The 24,899-nt window shown below is 42.8% G+C and overlaps 2 protein-coding genes across 9 annotated transcripts in view; one reads left to right on the forward strand and one right to left on the reverse strand.

Annotated features, from left to right (window-relative positions):
- The window catches only part of nav1b (neuron navigator 1b), a 100,038-nt gene that overhangs the window by 11,051 nt on the left and 64,088 nt on the right, over nt 1–24,899 (reverse strand). Inside the window, exons 8-27 of one of the 7 annotated variants that reach the window (XM_054785512.1) lie at nt 15,857–16,007; nt 15,330–15,630; nt 14,399–15,140; nt 12,660–13,064; nt 12,538–12,579; nt 12,305–12,462; nt 11,809–11,982; nt 11,419–11,468; nt 11,186–11,209; nt 10,071–10,148; nt 9,181–9,189; nt 8,820–8,903; nt 8,636–8,747; nt 8,429–8,550; nt 7,163–7,338; nt 6,929–7,085; nt 5,890–6,091; nt 5,595–5,686; nt 5,419–5,514; nt 4,887–5,055 (exon numbers count right to left, since the gene is read on the reverse strand). In XM_054785512.1, the coding sequence (XP_054641487.1) occupies nt 4,887–5,055; nt 5,419–5,514; nt 5,595–5,686; nt 5,890–6,091; nt 6,929–7,085; nt 7,163–7,338; nt 8,429–8,550; nt 8,636–8,747; nt 8,820–8,903; nt 9,181–9,189; nt 10,071–10,148; nt 11,186–11,209; nt 11,419–11,468; nt 11,809–11,982; nt 12,305–12,462; nt 12,538–12,579; nt 12,660–13,064; nt 14,399–15,140; nt 15,330–15,630; nt 15,857–16,007 (3,344 nt within the window). Of the gene's footprint in view, nt 1–4,886; nt 5,056–5,418; nt 5,515–5,594; nt 5,690–5,889; nt 6,092–6,928; nt 7,086–7,162; nt 7,339–8,428; nt 8,551–8,635; nt 8,748–8,819; nt 8,904–9,180; nt 9,193–10,070; nt 10,149–11,185; nt 11,210–11,418; nt 11,469–11,808; nt 11,983–12,304; nt 12,463–12,537; nt 12,580–12,659; nt 13,065–14,398; nt 15,141–15,329; nt 15,631–15,856; nt 16,008–24,899 lie in introns of all 7 variants that reach the window. The other 6 variants (XM_054785506.1, XM_054785505.1, XM_054785510.1 and 3 more) reach the window with 6 other exon arrangements.
- On the forward strand, nt 16,227–22,727 carry LOC129186844 (uncharacterized). Of its 2 annotated transcripts, XM_054785518.1 has the most exons (6): nt 16,227–16,569; nt 17,097–17,132; nt 18,616–19,613; nt 19,931–20,089; nt 21,155–21,247; nt 21,525–22,727. In XM_054785518.1, exons 3-6 carry the CDS (start codon nt 18,630–18,632, stop codon nt 21,849–21,851), a joined length of 1,563 nt encoding a protein of 520 aa, XP_054641493.1. In that variant the 5' UTR covers nt 16,227–16,569; nt 17,097–17,132; nt 18,616–18,629; the 3' UTR covers nt 21,852–22,727. The 2 variants fall into 2 exon arrangements, with proteins under 2 accessions (XP_054641493.1, XP_054641491.1); XM_054785516.1 differs by lacking the exon at nt 16,227–16,569 and having other exon boundaries at nt 16,929–17,132.

Below are 24,899 nucleotides of genomic sequence, written 5' to 3' on the forward strand. Positions count from 1 at the left end.
TTGTTGGTGGCAGATGCAGCGCAGTACTGTCTCCAGGTCTTGATTGGTTCTCTCTGTCTGTCCATTTGATTGCGGATGATAGCCCGAAGACATGCTAGTGGTTGCCCCTAGGGCTTCACAAAAACACTTCCACACGGCAGAGGTAAACTGAGGCCCCCTGTCGGAAACAATGTCCAAAGGTATTCCATGGGGGCGGAAAACATGGAGGATTAGAAGTTTGGCCGTGTCCAATGCAGATGGGAGTTTGGGGAGGGGAACGAAATGGGCCATCTTGGAGAAACGGTCAACTATAGTAAAAATCACAGAGTTGTTGTCAGAGGGAGGCAGTCCACAAACAAAATCTACTGAAATGTGTGACCAAGGGCGGAGGGGTAATGGGAGTGGGCGGAGAAGTCCAGCCGGAGCCTGGTGGGAAGCCTTGCTGCGTGCACACACTGGGCAGGCCGCCACAAACTGCTTGGTGTCCGCTCGACAGGATGGCCACCAAAAACGTTGACCAAGCAGGAACAGGGTGCGGTGGAAGCCTGGATGGCAAGCAATCCTGGAACTGTGTGCCCAGGTCAGGACCTCGGAGCGCAGTGTAGGGGTGACGTATAGCAGGCCAGGTGGACACTTCGCTGGGGGGGTAATGTCCTTGAGGGCATCTGTCACTCGGCTCTCAACCTCCCATTGGAGAGCGCCCAGGATCCGGGTCTGTGGAAGGATGGGTTCAGCCTCGGGGACCTCTGAAGAAGGGGAAAAGAGTCTGGAGAGGGCATCCGGTTTACTGTTACGAGAGCCAGGGCGGTATGTAATGGTGAAATTGAACCTAGCTAGAAATAGGGACCACCGTGCCTGGCGAGGGTTAAGTCGTCGTGCGGAGCGGAGGTAAGCTAGGTTTTTGTGGTCAGTAAATACAATGAAAGGGTGGGTGGAGCCCTCCAACCAATGTCTCCACTCCTGTAAGGCTAAGACGACGGCCAACAGTTCCCTATTGCCTATGTCATAATTACTTTCGGCAGGTGAGAGACGGCGTGAAAAGAAGGCACAGGGGCGGAGTTTACGGTCAGTGGAAGAACGTTGTGAGAGCACGGCCCCGACCCCGGAATCTGAGGCATCAACTTCCACAATAAACTGGCGAGAGGGGTCAGGATGGGTGAGGACGTTGGAACTTATAAACAAGGATTTAAGCTTTTTAAATGCCGCGTCTGCCTCTGGGGTCCAGACAAATGAGACTTTAACGGATGTAAGCTTAGTGAGAGGTTCTGCGACTCGACTAAAGTTGCGAATAAATCTACGGTAAAAATTGGCGAAGCCCAGGAACCTCTGCAGCTGCTTCCTTGTTATAGGAGTGGGCCAATCGACCACGGCTTGTATCTTAGCCGGATCAGCCTTGAGTCGCCCTTTCTCCACAATGAACCCCAGGAAAGACGTTGACTCGGAGTGAAAATCACACTTCTCCGCCTTCACAAATAACCGGTTTTCCAGGAGTCGCTGAAGTACTAGCCTAACGTGATGTATGTGTTCATGAAGGGAAGGGGAAAAAATCAGGATGTCGTCCAAGTACACGAATACAAAGCGACCTAGCATGTCACGTAGCACATCATTGATCAGATTCTGAAACACTCCGGGGGCGTTAGTGAGGCCAAACGGCATAACTAGGTACTCAAAATGCCCCATAGGGGTGTTGAATGCCGTTTTCCACTCGTCCCCCTCTCTAATTCTGACTAAGTGGTACGCGTTCCGAAGGTCCAATTTAGAAAAAATGACAGAGGAGTGAAGAGAGGAGAACGCGGAGTCGATAAGAGGAAGTGGGTATTTATTCTTGATGGTTATGTCATTTAGCGCCCGATAATCAATGCATGGTCTTAATGAACCATCCTTTTTGTCCACAAAGAAAAACCCGGCACCTAGAGGTGAGGAGGAAGGGCGAATGTGTCCGGCTGCAAGGGAGGTGGAGATGTAATTTTCAAGGGCTGCGCGTTCAGGATTGGAGATGTTAAACAGTCGGGAGGTGGGTAACTTAGCTCCTGGTAGGAGGTCAACGGCACAGTCATAAGGTCGATGGGGTGGGAGCTCCATAGCCCTGTCCTTACTGAATACCTCCTTGAGGTCATGATATTCTTTTGGTACTTGAGAAAGGTCAATCTGTTCAGTGGGTGAAAAGTGAGCAAAGGGTGCATGAACGGACGCGGAACGGAGGCAGTGGGAATGGCAGTACTGGCTCCAATTGGTAATAGCAAGTCTAGACCAATCAATACAAGGGTTGTGAATCTTGAGCCAAGTGAGGCCTAGGACTAGAGGTGCCGAACGAGAAGGTACTACAAAGAATCTCAGCTTCTCAAAATGATTACCGGATACTCTTAGGGTAAGTGTCTCGGTTAGGTGAGTAACGTGAGCCAAAACGCGCCCGTCGAGCGAACGAACCACTTTGGCCTCCTTAAGACAGAACACAGGGATGTTATGCAGGTTAACAAAGTTGTAATCCAAAAAACAGTCATCTGCCCCAGAGTCAACAAGTGCACAGATATTAAGGCAGTTCTCCTCCCAGGCGAGTGTACCTTTCAGTTGAAGGCGCCCTGGCGACGCCTCGACGGTAGACTGGCCCACGGTGAATGCTCCTCCAGTGGAGGTCGGACGTCCTGCAGGTCGAGCAGGACACTTGGAGATGACATGATCAGCACGGCCGCAGTATAGACAGAGATGCAGGCGCAGCCGGCGTGTCCGCTCGGCCGGAGTAAGACGACCACCTCCAAGTTGCATGGGTTCCTCACTGGGTGCTGGACCAAGGACTGCTGTGCTGGGAACCACATCTGGAGGGGATGGTTGCAGGATGGAGGTGGAAGAAGAAGACTGGGTGCACGTAGGGTTTCGTTGCTCTGCCTTGCGCTCATTGATGCGGTCGTCCAGCTTAATGGCGAGGGAAATGAGCTGCTCCAGTGACTCAGTCTCATCTCTCGTTACGAGCTCATCCTTTATATTAGAGTTCAAGCTGGCTAGAAAAATATCACAGAGGGCTGTAGTGTTCCAGCCACTCTCCGCTGCGAGAATGCGAAAGTTTATTGAGTGGTCTGCCACGGAAGCCTTGTGTTGGCGTAGAGCCATCAGACGGCTGGCTGCCTGGCGCCTTCTTAAGGGGTGGTCAAACACCTTGCGGAACTCAGAAATGAAGCCAGATAAAGAGTCCCGTAGCTCCGGACGATTCTCTAATATAGCCAGTGCCCACTCAGCAGCTCTCTCCGACAGGAGACTGGCCATAAAGGCTACTCTTGCTCGGCAGGTGGGGTAGGTGATGGGTTGCTGGTCAAATACCAGTTGGCATTGGTGTATGAATTGTTTGCATTTTCCACGGTCGCCAGCGTACCTTGAAGGGTGAGGAATTACTGGTTCCTTTAATCCACTGGCAGAGGAATGAGGAACAGATGGCAGCAGCTGGGGAGGAGTGACTATGCCATCAGCTGGAGCCGACAAGGTGGAGCTCGTTCCCTTGCTGACGAGCCGGTCCAAGTTGCTGGAGATGGACTGGAGAAGCGTGGACATATCCCTGATAGCCAAATGATGTTCGCTAATCATACCTCCATGTGCCCTGAGTGCAGCATGCACCGGGTCAGACTCTGCGGGATCTGTTTGCATGGTGGGATTGTTCTGTTATGTGCAGTCAGGCAGAGATCCCAATATGCAGAGCCAGACACAATCCAGGTAAAAATAATATCTTTAATCTTGTAGAACAGGAACCAAGTAACAAACAAATAGCAAAAACTTCTGAGTCCAAACTGAGGTAGAACGGTGCAACTAAGGTAGTAAAACAAAAAGGCACCGTGGAAAAAGGAAACAACTCACTGATGAGCAGACGGCGTCACAGGAGGCAAGGAGCACGTGGAACAGACTTTGAAAGGACACAGCAATCTTACGGCAAAGAGCACAGGAGCAAACAAACTGGTGTTTCACAGGCAGCATGCAAACCAGTAGTACAATCCCACGTCCTCCTCCTGCAGCCATGTGGCTTAAGAGCCCTTGATGACCAAGTGGCTACAGGTGTGCCTCGTGGCGCCGCCCACTCAAGGAGTGAAGGGGTCTACAGAGAAGCACACAGGTCAAAAGGTGACAACACCAAAATGAAACAAACCTAACAGGCAGTTCTGATTGTCAATAAGCCTTTTCTTTAACTGGATCTTGAATGTATGATATGTGTTTTCATTTCTAATGGCTGTGGGCATGAGGTTCCACTCAGCAGCAGCTTGAATGGACAAAGCTGTTTGTCCAAATACACATTATCTAAATGGAATAACGCAATCTCCCCTCTTAGCGCCTCTAGTTCTGCTATGACCAGCTGTTCGGGTGTTGACAAACTGTTGAAGTGGAGAAGATGTGTAACATCGGACAATGGTGAGAAATGTGTGGTTTCCTATCCAGAATTTGTATAGTGCGTTTGTGAAGTGACTGCAGGGGTTTGAGAGATGTAACACAGTGTTCCCTTGTTGATCGCGGGGGATAGGTTCCCAAAATAGCCCGCAATAAGTGAAATCCTCAAAGTAGCCAAGAATATATTTTTTTAATTATTATTAGGGATAATATCGGTGGCCAATATTATCGAGGACATGGAGAGAACATGCAAACTCCACACATAGATGCCCAAGTGGAGAATCAAACCCAGGTCTTCCCAATCTCCTGACTATGTGGCCAACATGCTAACCACTCGGCCACCGTGCAGACAAAAATATTCCGATCCTACTTCATGGAAATTCACTTATCATGACTGCGACAGAAACCAATTAACGAAAAATAAATAAATACCCGTCTTTTCTGAAACTACACAAATGTTGAAACATTCTCCCCACATGACTCATAATCAGGCTTGGTTAACAAAACGACCATCCATCGAAACATATTCTCAGCCGTGCACATACCTTTCAGAGCCACAGTGATACCAGTGGGCCCTCGGGACATGCAGCGGGAGGGCTGCGTCTCTGGAGCCTCTCCTCCAAGAACCCTCTTGATATGGCCCATACTGTAACTGAAGATGGAGTCTGTGGACAGGCCAAGACTAGCGGTGGGGTCCACTTTGGCAATGTAGACCTGGAGTGAACGGCACAGGAGTAAATGCTGAGGAATGAACGGAATTGAGGACAATAATGTTGGTTTATGCAGTATACACTACCACCGCATGACATAGCAAATACCATGCAAATATGTCCCCTAGTGCATAAAAAGACATCAGAGCAATCCGACTTTATGCTTGAAACAGCGTGCATTCCATGTCATTTCAACCAATGAAGGGACATTTGCTTACCACATCCTCGCAGATTTTATTATTCACATAAAATAGTCTCTATACCATACAAACCAAGAATCAAAAATAATTTTTTCAAAACTCCAATTATTAAGGGAGTAATTAAGGACTAAATATTTTGCATTGCAGGCCGCAAGAAGCCGCTTCACCTTAAAGGCCTGGCTGACGGCTGAGTCCAGCATGGGCCAGTCCATCCTACCGTTCACTCTGACGGTGCCGATGAACAAATCCGACTGTTTGACCTCCTGTTGACGTCAAGAACAACATGAGTGAGCTGTATCAGAGTGTTTACTGGTGGACAGGTTGACAACAACGTCACACTCACATCTTTAAAGACGTGTAAATCCACGATGGAAACCACCACCCTGACACGGTGGTCATCTCTCTGCGATGACTGGCTTGCGTAATCGGTGGAATCTGCTGGAAAGAAACAATGATGGGAATAGAAGCAGGGAAAAAAATACAGACGTATGTAAGTCACCGGCAAGAAACTTAATGAATGACACGAATCACCACTTGGTTTTGATACAGCTCATGTATTGGCTGTACCTAATATTGTGACTGGTGAGTGTATATCTGTCTTTGATGATAGAGACATATAAATATAAATCACAATGTACCTGATATACCTGTGCTGGTTCCATCACTCAGCCTTCTGCTGTAACCTTTAGCCACCGCTACTGACTGCCGTGGTGATGAATTGCAGAGAGAAGTGAGACCCGAGGACTGGGAGATGGAACTGGAGGGTCCAGGAGAAGGACAGGGGGACATGCCACTTGTCCTCAGTTGGTCGTTCTCTACCTTTAGATTTTCCACTGTCCTCTGGATGTGCAAGAATGACCTAATATCAGTTTGATCTCACCATATAGAGTTAAAGGGATAGTTTGGATGTTTTGACATGAAGTTGTAGGACATCAGCAGTGTAGTGCATCACCAATTACTTTTCCCCCCACTTTGTCCCATTAGCCGTTTTCTGGAGGGTTTTTGGTGTTTAAGAAAGTGGTTCCGGCTAGTTGTTGGGGTCACTTAAGTTTTGCTTCTTAAAAATATAGTAATACATTTTCATCACAAAACCGTTGTCTACCGTTGTCTACCGTTGTCAGACCTCACAGTTGATTGAGTCAACGTTATTTTCTCTCCCTTGGTTTCACTGCGCGCTGCCGCCAGCTGTCAACATGCATTAAGTCAAGTCAGACACTAATGACAGCACAGTTGGGATAAAATGAATAAACATACAGTACTGTTAATGTTAGTAATAGTGATTACATGTATAATGTGTTATGAACAATTTTTTTTAGATATTCTTTGAATAAAGTGTATGAACTGAATTCTCAAATGTTCTGGGGCACAGGGTTCCACTCCTTAGCAGCTGTGACTGAAAAGGCACTGTGACTAAAAGTGCTTTTCCGTAGAGGAACAATAGAGTCTTCTCGGACTACCCCTCTTGCTACTCTCAGAGATGTACAAACTTACTGAGAGGAGGAGATGACAGACCATGGATAATTTTGTATATCAGACAAATGTGAACTATACCTTTAACGCTAACATGCAGTCTTATGTTTTCAGTGTTCTAAGTAAATAAACAAAGTTGCACATGATGTAGTACTACTCAGCCTTGAAGGACACCAAAACAGCCTTAGAAGAAAATATGTATGATACCTGCATGTTGGTCATGGTTTCCTGCAGCTGCTCCAGTTGATGGGCAGAGGTTAAAGCCTCCAGGCGGATGTCAGTCAGTTTCCTCTCCTTTTCCCAGAGTTCCGAGCGAAGGTCCGACACAACCCTGTCATCCCCTGCCTGGCCCCCCTCACATAGCCTGGTACATATTCATGTAAGACCACAAACTACAGATTACTGCTATTTCCATTTTGTTTGTTTTAGTTTGTGCATTACCCAGATGATGATGCAGAGGCTGAGGCTTTCATAGATGATGGTGGAGGGTTATCTCCATCACGGTGGACTTTGGGTGATGACGGGGCGGATGACTCCGGTGTGGCGATTTCCTCAATGTCGGCATAGGGTCCCTTAGAGCCCTTCTTACTGAAGGCCTTGTTGAAGGAGCTGCGTAACTGTGGAGAGGTGAAGGGAAACCCATGACAAATAACATGCCATGCTTCTATCATGTAAATGCACAATATATTGATTTTACTGACAAATCCGAGTTTTTTGTTATTTTTAATAATAATATATAAATAAATAGCTTCCGATTCCCCCTCCTCCCTCCACTTCATTTTCTTAACAGAAATAGACACACAGCAACAACATGGCTCCTGTTACCGCAAACAAGAGCGGGTTACTTTTAAGTTTTTGATCAAATAAAAGGAAAACTTGTTTTGAATTATCTCGGTCTTTGTGCTTATAAATCAGAAAAAATTGTAAATACAATTTTTTGTGGAAAAAAATTTCGGCCATATCGCTCCCTCCCAATACCTAACTATACTGTATATACTCAACATAAAACTGTTCAGTCACACAAAATGTGCTTCGGTAACACAAGGGGAGGGTATGTTTACATTCCATCATCACTCACCTCATACACCTAAAATAAAAAGTGGGCCGGCATGAGGGAGAAAAAAAAAAAGTATTAGGATTATGAACACATGCAGGAAAGATTGATATATTACTGCACGTAATGGGACACACTTATGCCGCCTACAAATACTGCTATTAAAACACCTCCAACAAGGTTTTATGGTTTGATATGCATGCAGTGTATAAACGTATACATGCATGCAACCATGTAGTAAGAGAGATATATTCATGACGACATGTAATACTTTTTTGTAGTACTATTTTGTCGTATTTTGGTCCTTTTAAGCATTACCGGAACTTCCTTCCTGGGCGCATTGATTTCACATAGCAACATAGAAACGAACGTCTACACCTAGCATGAACTTTTCCAAATTCAAAAATGAAAACACAGCAGTAGCTCCAAGCTCCAGCTTTAGCGCTTTTTAAAGTGGAATATGTGGAATATGTACTTCTCATTAGATGCATTCTTAGCGTTTTTATCTGTTTTTATATCTTTAGAACGTACAGAAGAGAGAAAGATATATGTGTTCATGTCTCACATAAGGATTGTGGATGATGGGCAAATAAATAAAAAAATGCAGTTTTTCCTTTAAGTTATCAAGGCCGGTTTAATGTATGCATCCTCACCCAGCTCTTCTTCTTCTTCTTCTTGGCCTCCTGTTCCTTCAGGCTGCCCATACTCGAGTGGCTGGTGGTGCTGGTGAGGCTCGAGATGCTTTCGGACGAGTTTTGACGATTGATCTGCAGTTCTGAATCAAATTAGAACAGAGACACATTTAGATATGGCTAGGGCGGCTTTGGAATTTCTGTTTATGTATTGCATGATATATGTACCTTTAGATGCAATTTCAGAATTATTGAGAGCCCCGTGAATGATTTCCTGGGCTTCTGTGTTTTTAGTCTTTAGAATCTCAATGGTTTCCCTCAGATCATTCAGTTCAGAATCCTGAAGAGTCAAAACACTTTTTCTTAGCTGGTAAGCCAGTAACTAACCAGCATGGAAGAGAGAGCTCGTTACCTTTTGCTCAGAGGACACAGACAAGGTCTGAAGACGAGCTGTCATCAGTGCCAGACTCTGTTCAAAAGCTGCTACCAGATTAGCCTATTGAGATGCAAAGAAGAGGGACTGAGGATTTGGAGGTTTGAGTGGGTCAACATGCATCAGCAGCTGCAACAAATAAACTCACAACACATTAAGAAAATGACTTCCAACTGATGAGGGAACCGTTTCAATCGACAATGTCTCATGACGGGGTGCTTACATTTGATTTTTTTTTTTTTGCAATAAACCTAAATATCCCGTTTGAGAACGTTTGAAAAACCTGACATGCACAGTATAACAACAACAACAGCGTTATTCACTCAACAGTCCAACAAACCTGGCCTAACTGCTATACCCAACATCCAGAGAAGCAACCGGTTAGCAGGTAGGGGAGGGGACAGGCAGTGAGCGGCAGGAAATCCGTGAATCAAAAGCAGCCAAGAGCATAGAAGAGAGGGACAGTGATCGTTAAGTGTGGGATTAACCATTGTAATCACATACAGTGGGACATACACACACACACCCACACACACACACATACACACAGGTAGGTTTTATGTTGGTTAACCAGGCTGGTTAAGGGTGGCGGTTCAAGCTGACTTGGTGTGATTTTGCGTCACTTGTAAATTGTCATGTAAAAGCTGCGACAGAAGCATCTAGAAGCTGCAGGTAAAATTTATGCAGGTGTGGTAGTTGTGTTAGTTGCAAAGGCACAGAAGGGTATCCACCATGATTGCAAAGCTTGAGCAAAGACTACAGAATCAAGGGAGTGATCTCATTAGGCACAACAGCACATTCTAATGAGATGAGATTCTATACAAAAGCTCTATCAAACATTCTCCAAAAATGACTAGAAATTGGCCACTCTCGTGTAGCTAAAATAGTATACAGTATGAGGCAGAGCAGTTCAACTCCACTGTAAACTATAAACACAAGAATAAACGTATTAATCACTTAATACGTCACTAAAAAACAACCGTTATCATCTCTCTCAATAGAGAATTTGATAATACAGATCTTGTACTAAGTCAGTATAAATGCATACATGACAAAGGCCAGTGCAACAGTTCAATAACATGCCTTTTAAATGGTGTGGAATTCTGTTGTGGAATAAAATTACACTTCTGTGAGGCATGTGGATTTTGTATCGATTTTAAAGTCAAGCATCCAAATCATTAGCAAACTCATGACGTGAGGTCAAAGTGCAACACTGCTAGCCGTACATACGTTAGCAGAAAGCTGCATGGTCAAGTCGGCCACTTTTTCCTGCGAGGATTCCAGCTCACGTCGGAGTTTGCGGATTTGCTGTAGACAAAAATCATGAATCATTTTAAGCTATTTGAACTAAACTTTAATGGGTAATTTTTAAAGGACACCAAATATGATACAAATAAGAACCTGGTAAAGGTTTTGATAATTAACAAATGATCCAATGACAAATGGCCCTGTTTCAACTGAAAATGGTATGGGATGGTATGGTTTGTTTGTTTTGGACATGTTTACACGTTTACCAAGAGTTGCCAATTGTAGAAAAGACATTCAAAAACAAATACAAATAAGACAGCGTAAATAAAGAAACATTTCTAGGCGTTAAAAGTAGGTTTTAAAGTAAATCTCACATTTAATATGCACAACATAAAGTGGCAAGAAACACTTACTGAAAAAACCAATACGTTCAGGACTAAAAATCACTCCATTCACGCTGCAATACTGTTCTCTGGTGTTAACCATATCTGAATTTTTGTGTGGGGGTAGGGGAAAATATCTGTACAATTAATTCACTATGTATAATCCGCAATTGTGGATACAAAGAGCACACAAATTCTTTATTAGTAAAATCACAAATATAGTAGATCCCCACTTTTCGAGTGGGTTACGTTCGAAGAACACCAGCAAATGGCGAAAATCAGAGTAATTGAGACGGCCATCCATTTGTGACATTTGTGACTCTCCCCCCAAACCCTTCTGCTAGCTTAACGTTGACGGTCTCCTCCAATTTCAGTGTAAAAGTACCTCACTACAGTCGATTTATTTAATTTAATCCTACCCATTATCCATGTCTGTTAGCCTACTGACATTTCATTCACATGTGTTTAACATGTCGACACTTAGAATAATTCAAGTGTTTATATTTTGTCATTAAAAAGTTTGTTCACTTCCTGTGTTTCGGTGCCACCACTTTCTAATCGGGAGAGAAAAGAATACAGAATGTGTAGCAACAGAGTGATAGCTTATGAAGTGATGAAGGAAAGAAAAAGAAAGGAAAATACAAAATAATCAAATGAGAGTATAGTTTGGGCGATGATAAAGGCAAATGACACGGTTGTGGACACTGGCCTTACCTCTCCTTGTATTCTCTCCTCATTCTAAGAAAGGCATTGCGTAAGCATGTAAATTAGAGGATTAACTTGAGTAGGAGTTGTTATAACACGCTACTGTACAGAAAACAGAAAATTGATGACATTTTGTTGTTGACTTGGCTCTTGTATGATTGTAGCTAAATGATCATCAAGCAATATTTTATTAAATCAGTTATCACTTGTTTTTAATCATTTTGATGAAAACATTTACTCACCGAATAGTTGGAAGAAGCATTGGAAGCCAGAGAGAGTACAGAACCGTGCACTTTAAAAATAACAAAAAAGTCATTAGTCCAATATTGAAAACAATGTTAAAGTTATTAAAACCCCATTTATTCCCTATGCATTTATGAATTGGTGTACCCAATGTTTTTAAGTACATCTGCTCTTGTATGTGCTTGAGCAATCTAATCACATCCAACATGATCTGTATCAAAGAAATCTTTACAAAGATAATCATTTTTGAATTGATTAACTCTGTCAGACACCTGGAACAGAATCGTTCCTGTTATAATTCACGTATCATACAAACTTCTCCATTACTTTTCTCATTAAAGTACATTTCAATCTAAGATAAAAACATGTTGGGTGCCAGTGGAGCATACCGTCATCTGTAGGTTCACGGAACGACCCAGACCTCATCATGCTTTTGGGCCTTTCAGCCAGGGACATGCTGCTGCCAAGGGGAGAGGATCCAAACAGCTCACAGGCGGAGTCACTGGGAGGCCCAATGCTGTTAGAGCGTGATATCCTCGGAGTGCCTGAAGAAATTGGTGCAACTATCGCAAAAGAGAGACACAGTGAGCATACAGTGTGAAAGAGCGGCTTGCAGTACACACCCAACAGACAACACTACGCTTCTAAGCTTCTAAGTCTACCATAAACCGTAAAATCTGTGAATCCGATCTATACCTTCTTTTTGGATGAATATAATTAATTAATCAATCAGGGGTTGTTCTGTGAATCTATATTATACATCTTTAACAAGACATTTTGGACACCTGTAGGCTTCCAACTTTTTGGGAACATTTTAGGGAAGGCTGTTTTCCGTTCCTGCTGTACTGAACTAGACGGACACTGTGCAAAGATGTGGCTGCTCACCCACGTTGGTGAGAGGGGCTTTGGACAAGAGGTGGAGTGGGCGGGTGGGCGAAGGCAGCTGAGGTGGGCTGTCACTCTCAGTCATGCTGACTACATTGTGGGAGTGCCGTCTTCCTGGTTTTATTCCGTCACTGTCCGACAGGCTCGAGCCGCAGCGTCTTAGGGAGAGAAGAACGGTAACTTCAACATCAACCAATGACATGTGACGACATTATCAGTGTAATTCATCATACTCCAAGCCTTTCTTTGGCAAAGTGTTCCTGTCTGTTTGCAGCCTGTGGAGAGAAAAACAAATCCTTAACAATGGAACAAAAAATATTCTTTCCTCAGTAGATATACTTAAGATGAGACCAACCCTTCGAAAAGGTTGAGGGATGTCCTGCTCCCAGTGCCCCATGTCCCTGCACCCCTTTCCTGATTCTGCGACTCTGTGGTGCTAAACCTGGCAGAAGAGGGCACACTCATTTGGAGGGGCAGCGACTCCATGCTGCGGTGCATAGTTGACAGTTTGGGGTAGAGCAGAGGTGAACCACCCAGGCTCCCGTTGGTGTACGAGCCATGGGAGTCGATGTGGAGCACAGGCGCCGGGCTCGGGGTCAGACGGGCTGCAGAGTGGGAGCCAGCCAGGTCCTGGAGCCTGGAGTAAGGAGGGACTTTGGGAGGGAGATCCTGAATGGTTACGCAGGAGTCGAGACTGTTGGAGTTCACCTTGTCTAGATGTGCCAAACTGGGTGGACGACCCAGAGACTTGGCCAACATCCTGTTGGGAGCAGATACAAATAAAATGTCTAATACAGAACTGAGGTTGCTGTTTTGCCCATCTATTTCATAATGTGTATAATGTATACTATAATTCTAATATGGACATACTGGACACATCATTAGAGATATCTGCACTAATTGTATAATTGTTGTTGATCGTAGTGGCAAATAAGAGGCCTCATTACAGTGCAGACCTCCGTAGTTTATTACTCATAAATGAATACAATTCATTTTTGTATTTCTACAATGAACACAAAGAAATAGATATTCCTGGCTGGTGAGGATAATATTGCATTGTTCCACTTTAACAATATGTTTAGAATTGTGTGTAGTGTAGAACTAAATTAATAGATACTGTATAATAAAATGTTGAAACATTTTGTAAGTAGAAATAGTACTGAGTTTTGTAACAGAGCTGGATTTAATTTAATTAGTTGAATTGAATTTCTCTGTGCAGGTGTACCTAATGTTGTAGTTGTGAGTGTATCCATAATGTGAACAACTGAAATGATGCTACAGTGTTATCCTGGCGTCTTTGTATTCCAACAACAATATGCCTCTTGGCCAACAGTAGATGTACTGTAGATGTAGATGTAGATGTAGATGTAGATGTAGATGTAGATGTAGATGTAGATGTAGATGTAGATGTAGATGTAGATGTAGATGTAGATGTAGATGTAAATGTAGATGTAGATGTAGATGTAGATGTAGATGTAGATGTAGATGTAGATGTAGATGTATTGTAGATGTAGATGCAGATGTAGATGTACTGTAGATGCAGATGTAGATGTATTGTAGATGCAGATGTAGATGTACTGTAGATGCAGATGTAGATGCAGATGTAGATGTAGATGTACTGTAGATGCAAATGCAGATGTAGATGTAGATGTATTGTAGATGTAGATGTAGATGTAGATGTAGATGTAAATGTAGATGTAGATGTAAATGTAGATGTAGATGTAGATGTATTGTAGATGTAGATGCAGATGTAGATGTACTGTAGATGCAGATGTAGATGTATTGTAGATGCAGATGTAGATGTACTGTAGATGCAGATGTAGATGTATTGTAGACGCAGATGTAGATGTACTGTAGATGCAGATGTAGATGCAGATGTAGATGTAGATGTAGATGTATTGTAGATGTAGATGCAGATGTAGATGTATTGTAGATGCAGATGTAGATGTATTGTAGATGCAGATGTAGATGTACTGTAGATGCAGATGTAGATGCAGATGTAGATGCAGATGTAGATGTAGATGTACTGTAGATGCAAATGCAGATGTAGATGTAGATGTATTGTAGATGTAGATGTAGATGTACTGTAGATACCTCGGTGTGGTGGGTGAAGACAGTTCGGGATATTTGCTGCTGCTGGTCCGTCTTAGGCCGTGCGGTTTCACCACAGACTCTCGTGAGGACTCAGACACAACCTCATCTCCTTTCACAGAGCCACCGTCCATGTCAGCGCACACAGCTTTGGCCTTCGCCTTTTCCTTCTCTCTGTCTGTCTGGTTCACTGGGCCAGTGAATGTCCGATTTGATATTTTACTGCTGAAACTGGAGGGTTCTTTCACTCTTGGGTTTGCTGAGGCCATGCTGACAGGTTTTAGACTCAACAGACTTGGATCTATGGTGCCACTGACAGGTCGGGATGTTGGGCGACCAATCACACTGAGTGTGCTGGACTTGGCAGGGCGAGGCAGGCTGCGGTACTGGATGCTGTTTCGGGCATTTGGCCCCAGGAAGCTCTGCTCGCTGCTGGCATCAAAGCTATTCTTGCGGCCCCCCACGGGCTTCACTGGGATTGCTGTGGACTTGGGAGGTTTCCCCACAGTTGCAGAGCCACTGGAGATGGTGGCGCCCCCTGCTGTCAGCACTGTGGCAGTACCAGTGGCAGTGGGTGGCTTCTTGTAGCCAAAAGAGGCTCCAGTCGTGGGTTTGACCAGACCAGAAGGGGGCTTACGGGGCTCCGTCATGTGATGATCCCGGCCTGCATCGGAGCGTGACCTTTGGAGACCAGCAGTCTTGATGGAAATCTTGGATTTATCCTGTGGTTTCTCACTCTTTGGTACTGCATAGAAAACAGTAAAGAGAAGTTAAATGGCGCCAGCAACTGAGTACATAGTTTTGCATTCCTGGCAAGGAAGAAAATCAAGGGCATCAACACGAAGAATTAGATGAAAGTAATATTGATAAACATACATCATTCCTCTCCTCTCCTAATCACATATCAGGAAAGACACACGTGATTTACTTTTACCTGCCACTTTCAGCATGCTCTGAGATGTGTGGGTGATAGGGGAGGTCACACCCACTGGAGGATTCCGACTCTTCTTAAAGCTCCCCGGCGCACCCAAACTTTGAGGTTTCCTCAGTTCCCCCTTGACGCCCAGGTCCTCACTCAGGCTCGGGGGCTTTTTCCTCCACTTGCTCGGTGCTTCCATTTTGAGACTTCCCGTGTCAAAGCTGCCGGCGTCCAGCTTGTGACCGACTTTGCCATCTTCGTTGTACCAGGAGAGTCCGCTCTCCACCAGGGAGCGCTTCTCCGCATCCGTGCGGAGCTGCAGGGGGGGTAAAAGAGGACAACAATCACATGTGGTCTGTTATCACGCTAATCTTTTCTTTTATCCCAGCTGCATTCCACAGAAAAAAACACAGAGATAAGTCAACTGCCCCGAGCAGTGTAAAGAAAAACAAGGAAAGCAAAGGCATGGAAAAAAACATTTAACAGCTTTTGTGAAGAAATCATGGCGACTGGACTAGTAGAGTAGAGAACTCTTGGCTCACCATAACTGAGGAGTTGCGTCTGGATCCCAGCGGCGTGTTTGGGAGGGAGTTGAGGGACGAGCTGGCGTTGAACTCCTCTGAGCTGAGATTGTCTGAGCCTTCGGCTTCGCCGTCGCTGAGACCACTGCTGATGGAGCTGCTTTCATCCCAGCTGAAACAAAGATGGAGCAAAATTTAGGAAGCAAAAATACATTGAGTAAATGAAGACCGTATGAAGACAGATCAGTGAGGCTATCAATCGTGAGGTTGGAGAGAGCAGACTAAACAAAACTGAATTTTGAGTTATTTGCGAGGCTGACTAGTGCTTGTGATAAGCATCCTGATCCCAAACATTTCATTTTAATCTTTGTGATCTGTCTGCTGCGCTTCACGGGAAACTATCCACTGTAAATGCTAACATTCAAATTAATTAAATAAGATGAGTGAACCAAACTCAGTTTTCATCAACTTGTTATGAACACTCATTTTAAATAAGTAACTAGTAATTAGAGGTTGGAAAACATGCTTAACTTGATTTATCCCAGTTAAGTCAAATTAGAAAAAGTTATTTATTGTACCCAGCATGCTTTGGGAGTTTTTTTTGAACATGCTCAGACCTTCCTCATCTACTTCGAGCTACCAAAACCTTCAGCACATTTTCACCTCGACCGCATCATCAATCAGGAGCTTCCTTCCACACCTTCACCTGGCCTGCTTGTGTTTAGCACATTAAGGTAAGTGAATATTTTACTCTTTTGTAAACCGTCGCATTGTCTTGTTATAGTGTTATGTGCTTGCCAGGGAGGAGTAAACAAAGTCAAATTCAAATATTACCGCTAGCACAGTAACGTCGCCGTTTTTAAAACAAATGTAGACAAGAGTTTATCCTATCCTTTTTTTGGCGATTTGGACGCGCGCGCGTGTGTGTGGTGTCGGCGACAGGTTCGAATGTGGGAGAAAAGGTCGGCCGTTGAGCTCCGGTATCAGGATCACGGTGTTCCGATCCGCACAGGGAAGTTCGTTTCAGCCTGGTCGCACCAAGCCGCTCGCCCTCGAAAATTGTATGCTAGCTGCAGCCCTCCAGCTCACACCAGGTTAATTTCTCCGCGCTGGTTGACAACGTACCATTTGTGTATATTTGTGTGTCGATGTGTGTGCGTGTATTTTCAACTCTGTCTGGCTCTGTTTAGATAAATAAACACAAATAGGCAACAAACGCACACATAGAGGGCTTAATGCTAAAATTATCATGTCTTTTCAGGTCAACCAGAGCAGTACTCCCTAATGCAGTGGACTTGTAAGTACTGCACATTTTTTGCTGAAAAGAGAGGCTACTTGCTTAAGCATTACCGCTTAAAACATGGATTTCACACTCGGACTTCCCCACTTCCATGCCTTCATAAGGAATGCCTCTGCACATTTCAATCTTTTAATGCACTCAAAGTGCACATTTCAACATGGCATACTCAAAAGGATGCAGGCAAACGTGGGGAAACTGCATTTCACTGTCAGTTGTGCAACTTCGTGGAGCCTTGCACAAAAGCAGACTTCTTTACCCATTTGCGAAGACATCTTAAGCTGAGGCAAATGGTTGCTTGCCCATATCAGGACTGTAACTTTCAGAGTAATGTCTATTCTACCTTTACTGCACACAAAAGCAAAGAGCACCAGATGCACAACAAGATGTCATTCAAACAGGAAATTGTTTCAAAAAATGTGGTTGAAGAACTTACAACAAATGCAAGTGTTCAGATAGAGGAGAGTGGCCATGAATTTGATGGTATTGACTGTGAAGTTGCTGAGCAAAATGAAGATGTGGAGGACTTAGAGAATCAGTTGGAACACAATGTAGCTGCTCTTTTCCTGAAAATTTCATCAATTCTTAACATCTCTGAAACTGCCCTGCAAGAGGTCATAGAGCAGATCAATCAAATTTATTTGTTATCACAGCCATTGCTACATTCTTCTATTCAAAGAATTCTACAAACACATTGTGCAAACGTTGATGATGCTTTAGTGAATGAGATAGCTCAAGTGGTCATTGAGAATAATGTTTTCCTCAAATTCACTTCTGATGAGGGATCGTTGTCAACTGCGACTGCGACTACGACCAAAGCACCACTACGTTGAGCATTACCCTCAGCTCATTCGAACATTTGGTCCCCTATCTGATGTGTGGACAATGCGTTTTGAGGGGAAACACAAGTTCTTCAAGAAAGTTGTGCATCACTCTCACAACTTTAAAAACATTCCCCTGACTTTAGCAAACAGACATCAGAAAATGATGGCCTTCCATCTAGCTGCCACAACATTTTTTAAGCCATCTATTGAAATTCACAAAGTGAAGTCTGTGATGGTTTCCTCATTTCCGGAAAATGTGCAGAACTGGCTCAGTCAAAGAAACAACCAGCTAAACACAGTCCTTGTTGCTTCCTCCGTCATCATTGATGGCATCAAGTACAGTTCTGACATGGTCATTTCTGTTGGATCTTGCGCAGGGCTCCCAGAGTTCAGACAAATCTCAAGGATTGTTGTTATAAACACAGATGTAGCATTTGTCTGTCGACTGATGACCTCATGGTATGATGAGCATCTTAGAGTGTATGACCTCAGCAGCAGCCATTTTCCCATGTTCTCAGTCACCCAGTTGTCAGATTTGAATGATGTGTTTCCTCTGTCACTTTACAGAGTTCATGGCAAACAGCTTGTTACACTCAAACGGTACATATTATGCTTGGTGGATTAAACACTGATGTGTGAAGATAATGTTTTTTTTACAGGAGGTGACATTGAGATGGACCAAAGATTGATGCTTCGAGTTGTCATTCATGAGGATGACATAAGGAAGCTGACCTTAAATGATAGACCGAATTCCATTGAAGAACTAAAAACACAGCTGCAAGATAAGCTGTCACTGCAGTACGACTTCAAACTCCAATATGAAGATCCAGATTTCAGTAATGCATTATGCAATTTGACTGAAATAACAGATTTGCCTGCAAGAGCTACGCTGAAAGTAATTCCTCTTGTGACTCTCGATTTGACCGCCCTGTCTTCACCCACCGAAGAATCAGACTGCAGCACAGTAGACGCTGAGATCTTGTCCCCTGCTGAATCCTCACCTTCACTTAGAAGACAGTGGCCAGAGTTCTTTGACATACCCAGTTTCTCAGTGGATGTAGAGTACAGGCTGAGACAGGCAGACCTTTCATTCATGAAAGACCGTCTCCCAATTACTCCATCACGAGACATGAAACATGACATACTTGAGAAGCTCGCCGAAACAATGTACAGTTTCAAGGCGTACCCGAACGATGATGACTTCAGCAGTGTCGCAAAATCACTGATAAGTAAGCACCCCAGTCTCACTGAACCTGGTCCCCAGCCAGGGTGGTATGGCTGGAAAAATAGCCTAAAATTCAAGATGGCAAACTATCGTACAAAGCTACGAAAAGCAGGATGTGATGATGTAATGATAAATGGGGGTAAACGAAGTAAACTTAATCCAGATGGAGACTCATCCAGCAAGAATGTCAAGAGACCAAAAAGAGGCGAAGCCAATTATTTGCCTAATTTACCAGACGGACATGATGAAAGAAGCCTTGAAAATGCCAGGAAGACTGTCTTCGAGGAAATGAAGAAAAAAAACCCCAATGCCACTCTAGTCTCGCAAATGATGGACCAAACATTCCCACTGCGCAGAAGGGAGATAGTGACACAGGAGCCTGCTGTGCAGAGCATGGTTGAACGTTGGCCAGCACTTTTTACTGAGAGACAGGTAAGTTACTTGTCATTTTGGCCTGCCTTCCCACATTAAGTTTCCAGCAGATTAAATGTCAGTCAGAACATATCAATGTTGTGAGGCTGAATATGAAAACACATCATCAAAAAATAGCTCTTGCACTATATACAAATCAGTAAAAAGTTTTCAGAGTCAGCATGTGCACTGTTATTTGTTTCATAATATAGTAGTAGTAATGTATTATTCACCATAGTTTCATATGTTAAGCTCTTTAATGTTCTGCAGTATTAATTGAATGACAGTCAGCTTCATGTTGCTATCCCTCTCCCTCCTGCCACTCTCCATTATTTCAGGTCTTTGCAGAGTTTAATCGCGTGGCCAGTAAGAACCTTGAAGGAAACTTCTATGAAGCCTTAGACCAACATACCCCACACTTCATCGAGCTTTTCAAGTCCAAAAAAGGAACTACAGGACAAAAACTGACAGACTTGATGCAGCACATCAACTGCCTGGTAAGGATTTTGTAATTTACACTCCAGTAATAATGGGTGGCGGCAATGCACCTTTGGCCTGTTTCACATACCAGTCACACTGCCTTTCTCTCTGCTGTGTTGCTGCATGCTGCTGAGACAGATACACTCTTGGTGACCGTACCAGATACACTAGCTACATCACTTCACAAATTAAATCATGCTTTTCAAAATCCTTTCACAACACGTATACCAGTTATTGTGGACTACTCATCGCACCATGTTTTGTTCAATTTCAACAGGTTTTTATTTGTTTGTCAGTCTGTCATTCTTAGTAACAAGAAAGTCCAACAGTATGCTGGTTGGCACATTTCAGTGTAATTGTAATAAATAATAATACAAAATAATAATAAAAAATAATAAATCAGTGTAATAAAGAGTGCTCAATTAAATGCATGCACAAGGGCATTTTATTTTAACCCTTCTGTTGTCCTCTTGGGTCAAGGAAGAAAGGAAGACAGAAGGAAAGAAAGAGGAAGGAAAGAAAGAAAGGGAGAGAGAAGGAACGAAAGACAGAAAGATAAAGAAATAAATTAAAGTAGGGAGGAATGAAGGATGGAGGAAAGAAGGAAGGAACAAATAAAGGAAAGGAGTGTGGAAAGGAGAGGATGGAGAAGGGAGGAAGAAAAGAAGGAAAGGAGGGAGAGGAGGGACAGAAGAAAGGAAGGATGAAGGAAGAAAGGAAAGAGAAAGAGGAGCAGGGAGGAAGGAAGGAAGGAAGGAGGGATGGGGACACAGTATGTGGAAAGAAGGACCAGTCCAAACAGATTGGGTCAGTTTGACCCAGGATTAAAACAAGATGGTTAAATTTCATTGAAATGTTGAGTTTGTATGATGAAAGAAAATAGAGAAAGTGGGATGTGTAAAATTAGGTATTCAAATGTTACCAATTATACTAATAAAACTTTTGTCTCTATTATGAGGCAGCACTATTAGAGACAATACAGAACAGTATATCAACACCCCACCCCACCCACCACCCCCACCACACCCCTCAAAATGCTACAAAGTCCTTAACTTGAATCTATTCTCTGTCTGTATATTTAGTCGCCAGATGTGACGGCACTTCGCTCTGTTGTCCTCAGAGGCCTTCCTATTGTGCTTGGTGATGACTCCAGTGAGGTCTACAAGACTTGCTTTGTAAGTATCATATTGTAAGAAACATATTGATCTCAAATTATTGACAAATCATATTTGATACGTTGATAGTGTTGTCAAATATTTAAAATACAGTTATTTTCAGTTGATCAGAAACTGATGGATTCTAATCTCACTCCTAAAAGATCATAATCACTAAATTAGTACATACTGTAATTACATTAAATATGTGAATTCCCCCATTCTCACACTTTCAGTCTATAGAATTTCCCAAAAGACGGCCAGATTCAAAAGGTAGTTGTGTGTGCTTCTTTTGCAGGACAAAGCGAAGGAAGAAGCACTCGCCTCAGTGACAGTTGGGGTGCTGACCGTGGTCAACGAAGATGCTCTGCAGCAGGGTCTAAATGCAGTGCACCTCCAGCCAATCTCCACTGCCATCATACTTGAGGGAAGTACAGTCATGGACAATGTTAGAGACTTTCCCCAGGCAGTCTGCCTCTTGTTTGGTCTTATGTATGCGCTTCACTTAGATTACCCAAAATGCATGGTGAACACACTCACATTCATTCAAGCAATCATGCTTGGATTGGGAAGCAAAATACTCAATCCGAAACTGCTTAGTTTGAAAAACAAACTACTGGGGTAGGCAGTGCAAAAACCTTTTCCCCTCTTCAAAATAGAGTCCCAGATGTCCCAGCATTACCGGTATGAAAGAAAATTGAGTTAAATTTTACCCAAACCCATTTTGTGTGAGCAACTTAACAAAAAGATTATATTTGATTCTCAATAGGTGACAAGGAAATATCAGCAATATTAGCATGTCCACGCTGCACAGGCATCTCACTTCATTATCTTCACTGCAAAATAATAATCCCAATAATTTAAAATGCCTACATAGTTGACACACCAACATTGGTGTTTTAGCAACATCAATAGTTTCCTGTGTCTCTTACCAAAAATTAATTGTTACCTTTATGGAAAATAAATGTATGTGCTTTTGTACAAGTAATGCCAACACATCCAGGACTCTCATTTTGAAGAGTGGATCAACAGGAAATATTTCTTGTTAATGTGCATTTGTCATTATGTTTCAAGTTGTTACTTTGGTTTTCAAAAAGTATCTGCACCCAACATAACCCTAAGCTTCAGAACTAAAAAGTGATTAGTTCAGAAAGGTTCTCTGAAAGGGTTTAGGTCTTCATAATATTCTTTCCAAGCAATTATGAGGAACATATTTTGTATATGTTGTGCATTTTTGTTGAGAGACTGTTTTTTGATATGTTTTCTTGTCTCAAACTGGACCATGTTCCCAGGTTAGGAACTATTTTTAGTTAAATAAATTTTAATTCCACTGAGTTTAAGTGTTCTCTACTCATTGTGTTTTTTTATTTTTTTTAATGAAATCAACAAGTGCTGTTCTTTTAGGTGAGGAAACTTAGCACAGAGCCAGGGATACCTTTTATGGACCTGAATAAACAGATGACAGACAGAACTTAATCAGATCGAGGTGGAACGGGCAGAAAGAGAGAGAGAGAAGTGGTCCAAGCTGAAGTTGGACCCCCAGCTGTAGCTGTGAGAGACAGTTGTGGGTCCAACTTCAGCTTGGACCACTTCTCTCTCTCTCTGCCCATTCTAAGGGAGAGAAAATAGTGCAGAGCGATTGTGAGGTCAGACTTTTTCGTGGACAATGGTTTTGTGATGCAAATGTTTCACTTGAAGCGCATAATGTTTTGAGAAGCAAACGCCCTATGACCTCAGCCAACTATCTGAACTAGCCTTGTCAACCCCAAAACCAGGCTCATGTGTTTACTTTTTACACTAATCTATCCCTCGCTTCTTGAGTTGAACCTGAGTTGGATTACATTAAGTTTACATGAATGTGATGGATGAGAAACACTAAAGCGAATTCAACTATCACTTGAGTACTGGAAGCTCACAATAAATAAGTTACTGTAGTGTAAATCATTAGTTAATTTGAGTACTCCATAATCAAAATAAACAAGTTACTGTAATCCAAAAATTTAAGATAATTTGAGTACTGCAAACTCAAAATAAACAAGTTACTATAATCCAATTATTTAAGATAATATGAGTACAGACAACTCAAAACAAACAAGTTACTATAATCCAATTATGTAGTATAATCTAATTACTGAACACTCACAATAATTAAGTGAATCCTATGTAATTTATCTAAGTTAACAAAAATTAGTTTTTGTGAGGCAGCGAGTTTGCATATTTTTTTTAAGTAAAGTTAACTTATTAAAATTTACAGTGTCCGGGACGTGCCGCTAAATCATGCTGGATAAAAAAAGAGCGAGCCCCGACAGCAAAAGGGTTTGTTCAGGGTCCAATCAGGGTGAAGGGGAAGTCAGAGTGACATACCTACCCCAACACACCCTTCTGTATTGCACCAAAACAGATGCTGCCAGGTCTGCCTGGTGGCGTGAGGACAAGCTGCCAAGTAAAGAAAGCAGACCTCCACATGTGTCCATGAATGCACTGAAAAATATGTTCTCATACAACATATTAAGGGCAATAAAACACACGAAGGCATAAAGTTGACTTCAAGCCCAGTTAGGATTAAGTATATTTACACTCCCCATCATCACGACTGACAGTTTGTGATCAGATTTCTGCTGGCCTGCTGACAAAAATGTGTTAAGTGGAAAAGGTAAACTAATAAAAACTCTTAAGAGTGAGTCGGTTTGTTTCTTTTCTCGGTCCTCGACTAAATACCATGTGTGACTCTGAAACCTACAATTAGAAAGGAACTACAGAGAACAATTATATAGTCTAAAATTTCACTTACACTCTCGAAATGGCATTAACCCTGACACTTTATATCATGTTTGGAAATATGTGACAGTGTAGACTTACAGAACACAGACTGGGAAAACTGAGATGAAATGTGGCTACACAAAAGTAATAATGAAAAATACTTTACTCAGCTAATGCTATTCTACGAAAGAGCCTCAGCAAGCACCTTCTTTCTGAGTTCGCCTCATTCATTTATGTATTCTCAGATACTGATGGAGATACATGGAACTATCTCAGAAGCCATGTTTTTCCTGGACTTATGTATATTTTTCCTTTCCCTCGGGACAATAGGCTTTTTACAGCTGTGTCATAAGAGGACCAAGAATCAGAAGTTACCATACAAAGACAAACATCCATAAAACGGAAAAGCTTTTCCATTTGGCTTCATTATTCTCAGAGCCTTGCAGGGGAAACCTAGTCCAAGGTAATAGGCCTCCTTGCAACCACAAATCCCGCAGATGATGCCAGGACCTCCAGGGAGGAATGACTGTAGCCTTGGAAAACCTTCCTCCTTCTCATTAGCACTCTCTGGATGGTGAACTCACATATTTGCTATGGAGAATTAACACTGCTGGAGGTAAAGGCAACCATAAGTAGATACACTCACTGGAAGCGTCACGACATATACAGCGGAACTTTGGTTAGCGTCATTAATTCGTTCCAGAAGTCTGACTCTAATCGAAACATGATCAATATTTCCCATAAAAAAATAATGTCAATCCAATTAATTTGTTCTAGAAAGCCAAAAATGTTTTTTTTATAGTTTTACAATTATAGTTTGACATGCAGAAAACAATTCAAAATGCATGTAAATACTGTACATATACAGTATATTATGACTGAAAGGGATGAATGAACATTTAAAGGTTAATTT

Source organism: Dunckerocampus dactyliophorus, chromosome 8, assembly GCF_027744805.1.
Source record: "Dunckerocampus dactyliophorus isolate RoL2022-P2 chromosome 8, RoL_Ddac_1.1, whole genome shotgun sequence".
Lineage (NCBI taxonomy): Eukaryota > Metazoa > Chordata > Actinopteri > Syngnathiformes > Syngnathidae > Dunckerocampus > Dunckerocampus dactyliophorus.